This window comes from Cimex lectularius, unplaced genomic scaffold, assembly GCF_000648675.2.
Source record: "Cimex lectularius strain Harlan isolate CLEC.00 unplaced genomic scaffold, Clec_2.1 scaffold66, whole genome shotgun sequence".
In the NCBI taxonomy this organism is placed as follows: Eukaryota; Metazoa; Arthropoda; class Insecta; order Hemiptera; family Cimicidae; genus Cimex; species Cimex lectularius.
Window position 1 is genome coordinate 525,283 of NW_019392701.1, and position 16,580 is coordinate 541,862.

At 33.0% G+C, this 16,580-nt stretch overlaps 1 protein-coding gene across 1 annotated transcript; it reads right to left on the reverse strand.

The window, feature by feature from the left end:
- Positions 1–10,512, reverse strand: LOC106668931 (putative tricarboxylate transport protein, mitochondrial). The gene is made up of 5 exons (XM_014398132.2): positions 10,132–10,512; positions 4,289–4,729; positions 4,045–4,181; positions 2,488–2,645; positions 1–2,429 (listed from the first exon to the last, which is right to left on the reverse strand). The coding sequence occupies exons 1-5, from the start codon at positions 10,271–10,273 to the stop codon at positions 2,321–2,323; spliced, it is 987 nt and encodes a 328-aa protein (XP_014253618.1). The 5' UTR covers positions 10,274–10,512; the 3' UTR covers positions 1–2,320.
- Between the last annotated feature and the right edge of the window lie 6,068 nt (positions 10,513–16,580).

Genomic DNA, 16,580 nt, shown 5'->3' on the forward strand with positions numbered 1-16,580 from the left:
CAAAAATTTATAAAATCTTAATTAACAGGTCACAAAAAATAAGTGATAAAATGGGAGCCCGGTAATCTGTCAAAGATAAACAAATACAATAACAATGAAAAAATTTAACAAATTTTAACATTTTTAAACATAAAAAACATAACAAAGAAAAATCAAAACACAAAAATATATATCTATATATTTTACGTTGTGTCAATTATGATAATCAGCTAGAACAGAATAAAGGGTTAGCTGCACAAACAAAAATAACACGTAGCATAAGTACTTCATATTAAAACGACATCTAGTATGCCAAATCAACTTAAAACTTATACAAACTGAATCGTTTGAAATTTGAAAATAAAAAACTACATTTTTATCCCATTTTTCTTCCTCGCCCATGTTTCAAATTTTTACCTCAAAAAAATAAGACAATACAAAAATTATTGAAGCAAATTATGACCATAATGATGAGATGATCCTAAATGATAAGACAAATGAAAAAATTTAAAGTTGTTTGCTCTGGCTTTGAATTAAAAAAACTTCAATCTCAGCAAAGAGAAATTGATAAAATTAAACTATAATTTATCATAAAAATTTAACCTGATGTGACAATGTAACAATTGAAAACTTTAAAAATATTGTCATTTATAACTTACTCTACTAAATTACATTTACATTTATTTAACATAAAAAGAAGCTAAGAAATAAACAGGTTTTGTCATGTTAACTGCACTAGTTTGCGTTACAATATATGAAAATGTTATTTAATCAACACTAATATGCACAAAGTCAATTTGTAGTACATATTGATAAATATTTCGCAGGAAAAGTTGGTCAATATTCAGGGTTTTGTCTTAAAGGCACTGATCATTACAAATTTGACTAGTAAATAAGCAGCTTTTCATTTAGAATAATACATCATGTTTACTTTTCTTACATAATTGAAAGAAAATTATTATCTTAACCCAAAAGTTTGAATAGATTTAAATTTACTGATCTTTTATCAATAGCTGATACGCTTTAAATTTTACAAACTAACCAAATAACAGGTTTGTATTAAAATAATTTATACGTTTCTTGTTACAAATGTCTTATAGTTGGGCTTAAATAAAGAATTAAAAAAATACACCATACGCATTGTTGCAATCATACGAAGTCCGTTAATTTACATTTAAACTGTAATATAAAAAGTGGGTAGCGTAAGAGAAGCTTCTTGACCTTAGTGATGATAAGCTAATTAGAATTGTATTAATTCAAGAGAAAAAAATGTAAAAAAAATTATAACATTATTGTATATACAATTAGTTGTAGATAATCGGTGGGAAAATTAAAAACGATGTTCCATAGTGAAAAAATTTTGTATTATGGATGTGATTTTTTGACTTTGATAAACGTTGGTTGCACATAAATTGTACAATGTAATTTTGTAAAAAATTTTGAATTGTTGTTAGTTTTGTCTGTTGATTTGCCAGGGTTTATTTTATTTTATTTTTTTTTACTAAAAGAAAAATGTAAGCCCTGTTGGCATTGGTTGGTTTTGATTTTCTCAACAACCTTCTAAATTCTAAAACTGTAAAAAATACACCGAATAAATAATTGTGATATACCAGGGAAATATATTTATTCACGCAATTCACAGATTGATTTTACAAAATAGGATCGCTACCCACTTTTGTCATAGCCTTTGAAGAGTTCAGTGAAAGGACAATGTAAAGTATTCAATCACAATGTATTCGAAAATAGTACAATATTTCTGGAACAAATAAGATTTGTGCTCTTGATTTTTTTTTTTTTTTTTTCAGTCTTAAAATGTCACAAAGTTGGCAATTCTTATATTTGTAATTGTTAGAATCAGATCTAGAAATAGTTTAATCTATTATACAATCAGTTACCCAATTATATATAAAATATAATAACATACATTGTTTTGTTGGTTTTTAACATTTTTTAATAATAACTAATAAGTAAATTTTGAATGAACTCGTTCATGAAATGGTAACTATTATAAATTAAAAGTATTAAGTTAGCTTTCTTCTTGACAATTCTTTGAAAGAATTAGTTTGAATAAAACAAAGATTACAAAAATCTTTACGCCATAATTTTTATTTTTAAAATGTTACAATTATATGACAACAGTGGGTATATAAACTTTGAAAGAACAAACTAAATAATTCCTACAACCCATTATCAAATTTAATTTTTTTTTTTTTTAAGACTAAATGGGAATGCTAAGTGTAACCATGGAATTTTAATGGAATGACATGTTTAAGTAATAGCCTATATTAAACCCAATCAAATGCTATATTTGAAAATATATGAACCTTCATTGATTATACCTCTAGGGCCAGATTTTGTTGAAGAATTCCATGAACGTATCATAAATCATGAAAGTTATGGCGACGTCCAAACAGACTCGAGAAAGTCTGGGTACAGTACCTTTGTAGAACCTAAAATGAAAAGAAAAAGTTAATTGTGGTCAATGGGTTCATTTAATTAACATCTTACGCAAGTGGTCCTTCGTTTATCCAAATTGTCTGGAAACAATGCCAAGTGTTTTTGTATTTATGTGCTTCGAGACCCTGCATTCTTGTCTTCACAACATCGATCGGGGTGTTACCGAACACACTTGCTGCACCAGCAACAGCACCAAATGCTCCAACAACCTAAATATAAGTGGTTATAGTTGATAGTTATAGGTCTGAAGATAAAGCCTTTATTAACTTATGATTTCAAGCTGAGTTGAATATTTACTTATTCCTCTGTATAAATATCCTATTTCTTTATTAGTATTCAAGTCAGGGGGTCATTTATTTTTTACTAATTATTGGGGGAAAAATTTGTTTTGAAAGGTAATTTTTTTTAAACAGAAGACTGCATTTACTTTAATTAAAAATTGGTACCTAAAATAATTTAGTTTACAATATATGGAGGGCTCAACAACCAACTACAGTGAAATTTCCGTATAATTGACACTCTTAGGTAACGAAAGTAATGAAATATTGTCCACTGTAGGAGATGTCCGCTTTTGGGATAAGAGTGAGAAAAAAATGATAATGTTACAAAATGGGCCACCAATTGGGATTACAAGGTATCACCTCTGAAATAGCGAGCGTTTTAAGCCTTTTCTATGATCAAAGAGTATTTCAAATTCACCGAGCATACTTTTGCATAAGAGCAAAGATTTTAAGCTTTAAATTAATTTAATTTAAAGTTCCTTTGTAATTTGTTTTCTCTTACTCTTTGTTTTCTCTTAAAGTGCTTTAAAAAATAAGGGCATCTCATTGCAATTTTTTGGGGTTCAAAATTGGTGCAATAATGTTGAAGTTTTTCCATCCCCGTTTGTCCAACCTCTTTCCTTCGTTCTATTAACGGCCTAAAAAGAAATCTTATGCCATGTTCTAAATTTGTTCAGCCAACCTGTTTTATGTTTGTAATGTTTTAAAATCCGTTTGCTCCATTTTTTGTTTAAATTATTTTGCAACATCTAAGACCTTTTCCCAGATAAGCGGGCTTTATTATGAGCTTCCTCAGCCTGACCAAACCGTTAATTCAAGTGTATCAGTACACACACAATTGGAGTGATGAAAATCAGCAATTGACCAAAAACACCTAATTGGCTAATTGTAAGGGGGTTGTTTTTCACCAGGATAAAACTGTTTGCAGATGCACGAGAAATTGTTGAAGCTTTATTTGGGTGTGCTACCCTACCCACCATATTAGCCTAATATCACTTCTTCAAATTTTCAATTATTACATCTACAAAACAAGAAAAAATTTGACTTGAGCACTCAAAGACCTGAGAAGTTTTGGGATGACGGAATACAAAATTACATAGGCAAAGAGGGTAGCAGAATAAAATATTTATTTTATACATTTTTGATTAAATGTACCTGAAATTTTTCTCGACTTTACCATCATAAAATGCTAAAAACTTATTTTATGACCTGATATAAACTACAAAAAAAAACAGCTTGAAACAATACTACCGGTGATATTTTAATATATGAATATTTGATAAGGCCTAAAACTTAAAATTTGTTCATTGTAATAAAAGGCACTTACATATTTTGGAACTTGGACTTTAGGATCTCCTCCCCTATATTTGTCTTTTAGAGTTTCCATTACATAAAACCTAATAGCCTGATTACTTCCTTGTTTCAAAATTGTCGCTACAACACCCTTATATACTCCACCAATTCCTGAAACATAAAATCCTCGATTAAATAGCATAAAACTAATGTAATGAATTATTTTATTAATATTTGCAAGGCGAGCAATTAATGGATTTATTAAACTGAGAGTTAACCTTGTTCTGCAATGATATGTCGAACACCATGGAAAAATCCTTTGAATTTGGGCTCGGCTGATCTTTGGTCATTGATGAACTTGACTTTAATCGTTTCCATAGGTGTAACAGCAAAAATGGCTTCACAAACTCCTGCTCCGAGACCACACATAATCCTCGCTTGTGGTGTGAGGTTACCGTTTTTGTCTACCAATTCTTGTTTAAAAGTTTCAAACGCACCAAATCTGACTGCTGATTTCGGTATTGAACCGTAAAGGAGTACACTCAGGCCTCTGTACAATCCTAACACTCCGTGCGATTTGACCGTCTTTTTAACACAGTCCATTATACCATTGTACTTCTTCGCACCTCCAATCCCACCCTTCTCATCGAGTTGTAATTGTGTCTTAACATATTCAGTCGGATATGTTATGCAGATCTCAAGACCTCCAGTGATCCCTCCTGTAAACAGTAAATTAATTTATTAACAATTAAAATTTGAAACGTTTGAGCACAAAAGTTCAAAATCAAATCATACAAGGTCTGCTGTTGTTAAAAGTGTTAATAAATTATTACAAATTAAGATATGCCATTTTAAATTCTACTAATTCAAGGCACAGAAAGACCAATTGAGATTAAAACTAAAATTTACTTCAGTCCATCCTCAAAGCAAGTAATGAGCACTTTTTTATAAGATAATTTTATATTAAAAATTTAAAGAAAACTTTATCAAAGTACTAAACGTTATCCTAGCCACACTGTCTTGTCGTAAAGATTACAGTAATAAACACATCCTAGTACACTTGTTGGACAAAAAACCAGTCACTTCTGCTAGCTGTAAAGACCAATGTCGAGCCTGTAAAACAAAAATGATGTAAACAGAAAAAAAATGAAAAATTCATGTAGAATATACCCATGTTTTCATCAAGTACAATCAGCGTGTGGGCGACATGACATTGTTGATGGATTACGGGATTTATTTAGGTTTATATAGCCTTTTTGGTCAAATTAACCCTCTTTTAGCTTCAAATTTACCTTTTTAACTTCAAATTAACCCTTTTTTACCTTTCCATTAACTTTTTTTTAATTTCAAATTAAAAATGGTTAATTTGAAACGTATCTTTTTTTTACTTCAAATTAACCCTTATAAACCTCAAATTTACCCTTTCTATATCAAATTAATCTTGTTAACTTCAAATTAACCTTTTTTTAATTCCAAATTAATCCTTTAAAACATTAAAAAACATAATGTAATGTATAAAATATAAGCATTCGTGTACATTTACAAATTTAAAAAATAATAATAATAATAATGAAAATTAATTACAATTATTTGTAGATCGTGAGATGCGGTCTGGTGTGATGTAGGTTTTAGAGAAATATTTTCTTTATCGTGCCAACGTTTCGATCTTTATTGAGATCATCTTCAGGGTTCAAAGTATTTGTTTTCCATGTAGATGTGTCATTGCTGTGTGTCGTGTTGAGAGTCAGACAAGAATAAGAAAAGAATAAGTCAGACAAGATAAAGAAAATGATTTTCTAAAACCTACGTCACACCAGACCGCATCTCACGATCTCCAAATAATCATTAACTAACTGTCACTAAACATCACACATTAATTACAATTAAAATTAAAAATGAAATATAAAAATAAAGGATTCTACCTTTAATTTGATTTTTTTTAAAATATAACATGTTCTTATCTAAAATACTACATCAAAATCAATTACAATTAAAAGTAATCTAAAATTAAATAACTAGTTTTTTAAATATCTCCCAAAAATAAAAAACACTTTTTTATGTTAATTAATTTTCATATGTAAGACATTTAAAATATACAGGAATACTTTACATGTTTATATTTCATACCATCACGTGAGTTTTTTAATGATTTAAAGAAAGGTCAATTTGAAAATTAAAATTAAAAAGGGTTAATATGAAAATTAAAAAAGTTAATTTGCCTAAAAAAAAGCTATAATACTTAAGATCACACTCTTGGCAATGTATCATGAGCGAAATATTTTTAAATTGATTAGCTCATTGTGATTTTTTCAAACTATTTTTCCAATAATTAGAACAACTAAATCTAACAAAGAAAAAAAAACTGGTCAGGTAAAATATTTTATATTATTTTGCCAAGATAAGGGTTAAAATTAGATAAGAAAGTATTATTACAAAATGCAGCTTCATATTGCTTAAAAAGGGCCGGATCATTTGACACCTTGAGATGTTGTAATGAATGAGTATTTGCCTTCTTGGAAACAATTAATTAAAAAATTAAGACAATCTATAATTGCCCCTTCAGTATTCTGGTTAGCACAAAATTCGTACTGAGGATTACTTTTAAAAGAAGCAATTAGCTTCGCAAAAGTTAACAATTGGGACATTTTTTTTTCTCCAAAGATCGAATAGCTGATAGTTCTAAACAACAGTGAAAAGCTTAAATGATATCATGTTTTAAATTAAAGCACAACACAGTCGATTATTCATGGCTTTTCAACGATGAATAATATCTGTTGTAAGAGATTCCTTTGTAAGTTGTGTTCAGTTAAATTATAAGCAGATGGATGATGTTGCCATCTCAAACGCAAACCCATGTATAATCATTTAATGTAATAGTGCCAAATATCCGTAAATAATTTAAATAGAAAAAATTAGTATGCATATTTTGTATATATTTTATAAATCTTCTATTTTTGTTATAAGGGCACAACCTTGCCTAGTGACGTAATAAAAGCATTTAATTAATTTCAGGTTTATTAGTTATTTATTCTTTGTCAATGGAATTCTTTGTCACATTATTTTATAATTGAACTTGTTCTAAATCAAGTTTTGCACACAAAGCTAAATAAAACATTTAAAAAATATTCACAAAACATGTCAATACATTTATATTAATTTCTTAACATGATTTCTGTGTATTTTAGGGATATCGATTTATGTGGGATACAAGCTAAGAAATATTTAGACATCAGTCATAAAACAAAAAGGAAAAAACTTTTTAGATGTTAGAATGTCCTTAGGCATTCTTTAATTATTATTTTTATTCTAAGGTTCCAGGTAATTTAAAAATCTGGTACTTAACCAGATCTATTATAGACTGAATCCTGCTTTATGTATATTGGCTTCATTCAATGCACAATTTTGGAAATGGAACGGATATATTGACAAAATCAAAAATTTTCCCTGTTTCAAAATGTCCATTAACCATAGTAAATAAAGCAGGAACAAATAAATTTCCTTATTTTTCAAAATTTCTAGTGGGATTTTCAAATGTTGAAGCTTCACCTACGGGATTTAAGCTATTTATTGTCAGCATTTACTTGGACAAAAGTTAAAAGCATTACATAATTTTTAGCATTATGATTTGTATATTTTCTTTAAATCCACCTAGTCTAAAAGTTATCATTTTCGCAAGTCACCTTTTCCAAAATTTCAACCAATTGGAAACTTTATATATTATATAATTATATCTTATATTATATAATATGTTATATAATCGATATCTTCTATTAATTTATCTAATTGAGGTCGATGGGGTACCCGCCACCAGTGCTCTCACACCATACATTCATGCTAATAAGTACATTCACTTTCAATATACACAAAATGAGACATTTACCAAGCAATACATACAATAAAACATGTACAATAAAACAGTCCAGTTTGTTCCAAAAATCGGAACAGAGGACCCAAAAACTTGCTGCTGTCTCGAGCCATTCCTTGGCTCCATATAGTGTAGGAATGACACCTTTTCATAAAGTGGGATACATTGAACATCCTCACCTCTTCTTGTACAACAGAGTCCTGAGATACAAGGAAATAAAGTAAAAGGAGAAGACAACATAAAATTTTGGAGACAATTAAAATGCTACAACAGTACAAAATAAGAAGAAAACTCAACTTTGACAGACCATTTCAAGTGGTCATAGATAACACGGATCTTTGCAAGAAAGGCAGTTCCAAGTTTCAGGAGGGGCCCTAATGGGTACAAATATGGTACTGCGTGTAGAGGTAAAAGGGCTGAACTATACCCTAGCAAAGCACCTTGGCGTAATCTCAACCATCTTCCAAGCTTGAGGTTCAGCAATCCAACTAGTCAGGTAATCATGCTGAACCACCACAGATGGGTTTGAGTAGTTCAACAAGCCTGCAAATGGACAGACCAATAAGTGAACCATATTTTAGTTCAGTATGAGTTCACAGACTTACTTTGACCCAGCATCAACTCTAGTCTGGGAATGCCTAATGCCCTAGGAAAGCATAAGGTTACTTTAAAGTTGGCTCCGGGACATGAAGGTATAGAGATTATAAAATTTCATTCCGTAGGTTTTTTTGTCTATATGCTAGGTTATGTTTCCATTGAGCCGTTGCTTCGCATTCAAAGATGATATGGGTGGCTGTTTCTTCCCCCTCATTACATAATCCGCAAATGGGATCATCATTATATACGCCCATGTTATGTAGATGATTTCTCAGATGCCAGCGACCTATGACTCCTCTGAGTCTGGCCCTCTCTAATTGCAGCAGTGAGTTTGCCAGTCTTGGTGAGGGTTGTTTTAGCATAAGTTTACTGTGTCTAGCGCTGCAAGAGTTTATCCACTCTCCTTTTGTTTTATTTGGATCCATTCTGTGAAGGAGGATTCTGTATTTGTTTTTCTTATCCAAAGTATAGGTTCGGGGGCCTATGATTTGTCTTGCAGATCTTCCTCTGGCCAGTGTGTCTGCTTTCTCATTACCAAAAATTCCTTTGTGTCCTGACACCCAAGATATCAGGCTGTTGTGTCTCCCCAGGTTTTGGTGATTTTGGAGACAGGCTATGAGAAAAATTATATGCCTGTATGCAAGCTCTATTAACTACCATCTCAAAAAAGATGGGCAAAACAGAGATAGAAACATGTCAGACACATCAGCACATATCCTTTGTAAATGTTGAATGAACCGGTTATAGTACAGCCAGTTTGGTCAATTTTCACACAAGATCAGCATATTACTGAACATTATTGAAATGAAAATTGGCTCATAAATACATGTAGGGTAATAGCAAAAAATTTTCTCTGGTACTGGCATTGATGGATTATACGCCACATTTTAAAAAATCCTAAGCTAAGTGCTCCAAAGTTGGCAAATATGGTTGAAAAGCATTTAAATAAAACAGTATGTGCTAAACTGTCGAGTAATTAGAAAAAATCAATTTTAAAGAAGAGTTGAAAGAAAAAAGCCATACATAAAAAATTAATCAAAATATTTGAGCTATTTAATTTTTTTTTTTTTTTTTTTTTTTTTAACATGTTCATTCGGTCACATCATATAACATGTTATGATTTTTTTTCACCACGACAGTCCGATGTCACACTGTCCCAGTATTTTCAAGAATAAAAGTGTCTTTCTGCAACCAAATTTACTTTTCGAAGTTTTTGTTTTTGAGAAATAATGTCAAATTGGAAAAAAATTCTTATTCTGCGTGAGGGCATGAGGTGAGAAAAAAATAGATATCAGATATGTGCCACCAAAAAAAAAGGTTTAAAAAAAGCGCTACATAATTCATTACGAAATCGAATGTTAACCTTGCATTTTATCTTTTGACATTTTTTTTCTGCCTTATCAGACTTTTGCACAGGATAAAAAAAAATCAAGGTGAGAGTTGAACGTTCCAAAAGAGGCCGCTTTGAAGGCCCGGAGAAGGTAAAAATTGAGAGGATGAAGAGAGTTAGTTTTATAGGAGAGACCTTCACCAGGGTTGAAGGCGACTGGTCACCTGACAATCACCGTGGCCCAAGGTGGAAGTCGTTATTTTTAGGCATTTTTTTCTTTTCCCCCTTAAATGTTTGTTTGGAGTAGGAAAGATTTTTGTTATAATTACCGGCGACTATCCCTTTCAATCCGGTATTTTTCGACGTCCCGTTGGAGGCGGCGGCGGCACCGTGGGCAGACATCCACGGTCGGAAGAGAAACGGGCTGACGGGGCCGCCTCGTCCGTCCGTCGGGTTGAACATGTTTTTCATCGTTGGAATTCTTCAGGAGACGTCGTCGCGGTGAAGAACGGGCAGAAGGAGGAGGAGAGACCGGCGAGGAAAGGAAAATCGAACAGCTACGCTGCAAACGGCGAGGACGAGTGAAATACTGACAGATCACGCCGATCACGGTCACTACGAGACAGGCCTTCCTACTTCCCAACCCCTCTCTCAAATTCCCACTTCACGGCTACACCTCTCCTCCAGCCGCGCTAACCCCACTACAACGTGTAGTGTTTTGAATTCCCTCCGCCGCCGCTCGTATCACAAACGATCGATTCAACGAAATGTTTTGTCAGGCGCCCCGCCACGATTTCAATCGCAGGCGCGGAAAGGCCTCATTTCTAGAGCCCGGATTTATATGCATTAAAAAACCCAGCCATATAATATGAATGAATAAAACAAAATATTATACACCCCAAAACCCACAAATATGCCCATAACATGAATGAATAAAACTTTAAATATGCTTTTTTATGTGAATTTATAAAACCTCAAATATGCCACATAATATGCACCAAAACACCTCAAATGTGCCTTGTAATGTGAATTTATGAAACCTCAAATATGCCACATAATATGCACCAAAACACCTCAAATGTGCCTTGTAATGTGAATTTATGAAACCTCAAATATGCCACATAATATGCACCAAAACACCTCAAATATGCCTTGTAATGGGAATTTATGAAACCTCAAATATGCCATATAATATGAATTAATAAAACCTCAATTATGTAATATTATATTTATTTATTTATACAAGTAAATATACCCAATTTCAAGTTTATAAGAGCTTAAACTACACCTAAGCAATAATGAATAACTGAAGCATAAATAATAATATAATGTGGGGGAGTAAGTGAGTGGTACGCACTACTTTGTAACACAAACGCTTTATTAATAAGATATCGCTTCACGATATTTGTCATTTGTATTTTTTCACTCTCTCAACTCTTACTCAATTGTTAAAGCTCTACCATCTTTTCACAATCACTAGCGTTCTCTTAGGATGGACATACATATAATAATAATTAAAAATATGAACATATTACAAAATAACAAACACAAATAAACAATTGCAACTAATGTGTCATAATGGACATAGTGTAAAAATATAAAAGAAGTTAGAAAGAATGGTAAGAAATTTAATGAAATAATGTTAGTATATAAACAAATCAAACACAGTTACCGTGATCCATATTATTTAAAAAATATTTAAATTTACTTAAGAATAGGTAAAAAGTGTCACAATTTAAGGGAATTTTATTAAGGGGCGGAGGTATTGAACTAAATTTTCAATAATTTGTACTTAATTACATTTAGCTAATAATATTTTTAGTCTGGTATTACAAAGCGGAACATGGAAATTTAGTAAGTTGATTAATTGTGGACAGTCAATTATATTATTTAAGAGTGTAAATAATTCACTAATTTCGTGGTCCGCTTGATCAATTAATACTTTACAATTAATTAAGGTTTTTAGTTGAGATGAAAAAAAGTTAATGGCACGAGAGGGATTCGAACCCACGACCTTCGGCTAGATACGTCGCTGCTCTACCACCTGAGCTATCGTGACCTCGATCCACTTGGACATCAACTCCCCATCTCAAAAGGAGGGAAAACTCATAAGGTGGGATTGAGATGGGGAGTTGATGTCTAAGTGGATCGAGGTCATGATAGCTCAGGTTACCACCTACCGAGCAGCGGCGTATCTAGCCTAAGGTCGTGGGTTCGAATCCCGCTCGTGCCATTAACTTTTTTCATCTCAACTAAAAACCTTAATTAATTATAAAGTGTAAATAATTATCAAGTCACTATTTTGTCTTCTTGCGTTTAGTAGTTGCAGTTCTGCGGATTTCTTAATAAGTTGATAAGGTGTGTCCAGTTATGTTCTAGTGATTCTAAACCAGAAAGTGCGAATAAATCCTCACTGTATGTTTTCTATTGAATCATTGAGAAATTTATGAAGTGTTCAAACAGCTGAACAGTATTCTAAAATGGGATGGACCATAGCTTTAAACAGTACAATTTATCAGCTTCCATATCCTTAAAATTTTTTGTAGTTCTATGTACGAAGCCTAAAATTTGATTAGTCTTACTAATTATTGTAGTACAATCAAAGTTAAATGTCATGTTGTTTGAGGAGGTGATTCCAAGGTCTTTAATGGTAGTTTGCTTGTCCATTGGATGTCTTGTTTAGTGTAATTGTAAAATGCTGTTAGCATATAGTCATTATGTTCATGACTATAATTAACAATTTTATTCTCATTTACATTTAGCTCTATACCATTGCATCAACACCACTCTACAATATTATTTAATGATTTGTGTAGAAGCTCAGCAACATGGATGGAAGTCATGGCAGTGTAGACCTTCAGGTCATTAGCAAAGAGGAACAAATTAACTAAATAAAAACAATATCATTAATAAATACTTTGAAAAAAAATGGGCCAAATAATGACCCCTGAGGTACACCAGACAAGTATGTCAAGTTTTTGGATAAGGAGATAATGATAACTTTATCAAATGCCTTGGCAAAATTTAAGTATATTGTGTCAACCTGTTATTGTATTGTTTGGCTTTAGTTGTGTAGTCTTGAAAAAGAGGAAGACTAGTTGCTGTTGAACGGGAAGAGTGGAAACCATGTTGTTCAGGCATTATGTAAAAATTTAGTAATAGACTGACAGTCTGTAAAATTAGAGATTCAAAGACTTTTGCTATTATCTGTTCCAGTCAAATGAGCCCGTAATTTGTAATGTCACATTGATTTCCACTCTTATGTAAAGGTATTACAAAGCTAATTATGAGGAAGGTCGGGAAAACACCGAATGGCAAAGATTTATTGAACTAAACTGCCGCCTGAACTTCAGAGAGAGCAGCTTACTCCCTGGTATGCAGTAGGGGGTTCCTTACCTAACCACGACATCTGTTTGGCATCTGTGCTGGTGCAATCTTCAGATGCCAGTACAGCAGAATGAGCTACCCTGATGCGCTTTGGCGAGCCTTAGTGATGACACTGGGAACGATACTTGTCTGGAACGATCTCGCCATGTTAGCCAGGTTGTCTACTCCACCATAATTTACCAGTAAGTACTTAAGATCAAGATATGTCAGTTTTCAACTCGTCTTCATAGACGGCTCTAAGCCAGGTGAGGTTGAGTTCACTTGGTGGTCGTTCCCACCACAATGTAGCATCTATACAGTATGGTATGCAATTTGGCACGCATTTGAGGCTCTGCTTACCTAGCCTGCACTTACTCCTTCAGTGCGACTACTGCTGTTTCTGACAGGTCCTCCGTTGACCCTCTTGTTGGAGTAGATAGCATGAATTGGAACATCTCAGCAAAACATTGATTGTTAGAATAGCAGGACATAAAGGTCTGGAGTGTTACAAAAAAGCGGATGAGATGGCTAAGGTCGGGACATCCCAACCTTCAAACTTAACAACCATGATCTGGCCCTCTAACAATAAAAATGCATCAAAAAACATGATTAAAAGAAAGTGACGGTGTCAGTAGGCCAGATTGGCAGAGAAGTTCCCCTTTATCAAGAGCAATTCGATACGTCGAGGACCTGACTTGCCAAACGGAAAATTACTTTTGGGTCAAGGTCCGTGTATGTCAGACATGTAGATAAAGGTTGCAATTCCTTGGCTCCATATAGAGAACATGTAAGAATGCCATCCAATATGAGAATTGTGCTTGAGCAGCGAGTAGTATCTGGGTCCCCTGTTCTTACAAGGAAAAAGGATAGTTTTATTGTATATTATTACTTTTATTAGTTATCAATTTTTGTTATTTTTTGGTAGAAGGTTGCAATCTTTCAAAATATAGTTCTTAGTCACAGTTTGTGAGTAACTGAGTAATACTCAACAAGCCGTGAATAAGAAATACCCATACGCACCCAACCTTCATGATTTATATGTCCTCCACCTTTCTAAATACAAATACAAACAACTTAAGCAAATATTTCTATTATATATTACTAGCAATTTTCTAATAGGTTAATTCATTAATTGTCACGTTTTCTTGTACTTCATTAAGTTAAAACCATTGATTTATGCATTGGCTGTTTCTAACAAACCATGACTCAGCTGTGATACTAGGTCTTTTATGACCATTTATTTATGTTACTTAATTATGTAACATGTGGTTTTTACTTGTTAAAACTGATTATTCCTTTTTTGCTTATGGATGTCCTTTATTTACTATCTTCCTTGATTCTGTAAATTTTCAATTTCAGAGAATATCCATTGTTAACTGTGTAAGGTTTTTTAATTTAAAACATTTTAATCATGATTCCAATTTATCTTTAATTCTTGGGTATTTTATTATTTGCAATGTATGACCAAATAAAAATATGTAGGAGGAGAAGGTCTTCGCTTTTGCTGTCTATGAGTTGGTGGTTAGTTCTATTACAGTTGGAAAAATAGTCTTCGGATATACGCATCTTGGCAAATACCTTGGAGCAATATTTGACAAATGTTGAACATGTGTGATATGTGCCAAAAGAATTGGTAAATCTTGGGCTGCTAGGATATACCAGAGATTACCAAGAAAAGATTAAACACATAAACGAGCAATCATTCTGATGATTACTTATAAAGTGCCAATATGGCGCACACCATTTCAAAAGCAATATACATATTTTACAGATGTTAGAAGAGTTATTAAGGGATATAAAACCACCTCATATGCATGAATCCTGCAGGAGAAATTACAATAGAGCTTAAAATAAGGAAATTCTTGAAGAAAAAAAATTAAATAAACTCAAGCATGAAAATACAACCGATTGCTCTGGATCTCTTGGTTTTCTATTGAGAAAGGCCAGCCAAAACGAGGAAGTTAAAAGAAACGAGGGTTGAATGGCAAAGCAATGGTCACAAATCAGGCTGAATTATTAGCCATTTTGAAAGTATTATGATGAACAGGAAATTGTTAAAAAGTTAGCTCACATGAGAAACCCCATTGCTCAATTGAGAACCCAGTAGCTTAAACGTGAGAAACCAGTAGCAAAAAAGTGACAGACCCAGTAGCTCAAATGTCATAACCCAGTCGTACAAAAGTTTGAAACCTAGTAGCACAAAAGTAAGAAATCCAGTAGCTCAAACTGAGAACCCAGTAGCTCAAGCTGTGCACCCACTATGTTTGCAAACCAGGTTCGTCTTTAGTGTGTACGCTTCTGTGCTCGGAGCGTGTAACAGTTCGCGAACATTCGAGAGCATTCCAATTGCTATCGGTTTTTGGGCAAACTCAAAGGGGAGCGCAGTAGGTTCGTGGACGGCAGTTTATAGTGTGTATTGCTCTACAAACACATCCATTATGCAATCTCAAAAAACATGGAGTGAACGAAGGAAAACTGTTTTTTTTTTTTATTAAACTCTACCAAGCATACAATTTTAGGTCCAACAGGAAGTCATGATCTTTTTATAGAAATTTACTCACCAGAAACGAGGCCATCTAAAATATTCAGCCAAATAGTGGATGAATATATATGCTGCACTAGCCACTATCTTAGATGACATGTTTATCCCACATTCGGGTGAACCCTCTTGCGGAGCGACCATGTTTGCAGCCTCATCTCCACTTGAAGTGGTTACAGGATCGTGGAATGATACTGGTTCGCGAACATAGTGGGTACCCAGCTTAAAATGTGAGAACCCAGTACCTCAAACTGAGAACCCAGTTCATACATGGGAAACTTAATTTTCCAACGTATTTTAGCTACGTTGTACCTATTTTTAATAATTTTACCTCATCATAATTGATATATCATCATTATGAATTTCAAGTGCAGCAGGATCTCGTAAAGGGGGTTAGTGGGACTGCTCTATACCCGTGAAATCGTTTTCACAAATTAAAATGCTTTTCAGTATTAAACGTTAAAACAAACATTTATCTAATTTTACTAAGAAGAATATTACTTAATATTTATCTGGCGTAAACTTGACAGTGTGAAACAAAAAATGACACAAAAGTAAAAAAAAAAAAAAAAATACAACTGTAACTTTAAAGTTGATTGGTCTACAAGTCGGAGGAAAAACATGTTGAACCGGCATTCAGGAACTTATTCGGTATTTGATATGGGACCCAGGGACTAGGTGAGGGGTAAAATGAAAAACTATCAACGAGAAATAGTGCTTTCTCACTCAGCTCACTTTTGGGGCGATTGAGTCAGATCATCAGGACGAGAAAAGGAAATTTTCGTGTTGATATAATGCGGTCAACAGGAAACAGCCATCAAGAATAAAGGGAAGAAACTGTGAGGTCCTCTTAAAGAAAAATACTTGCTATTG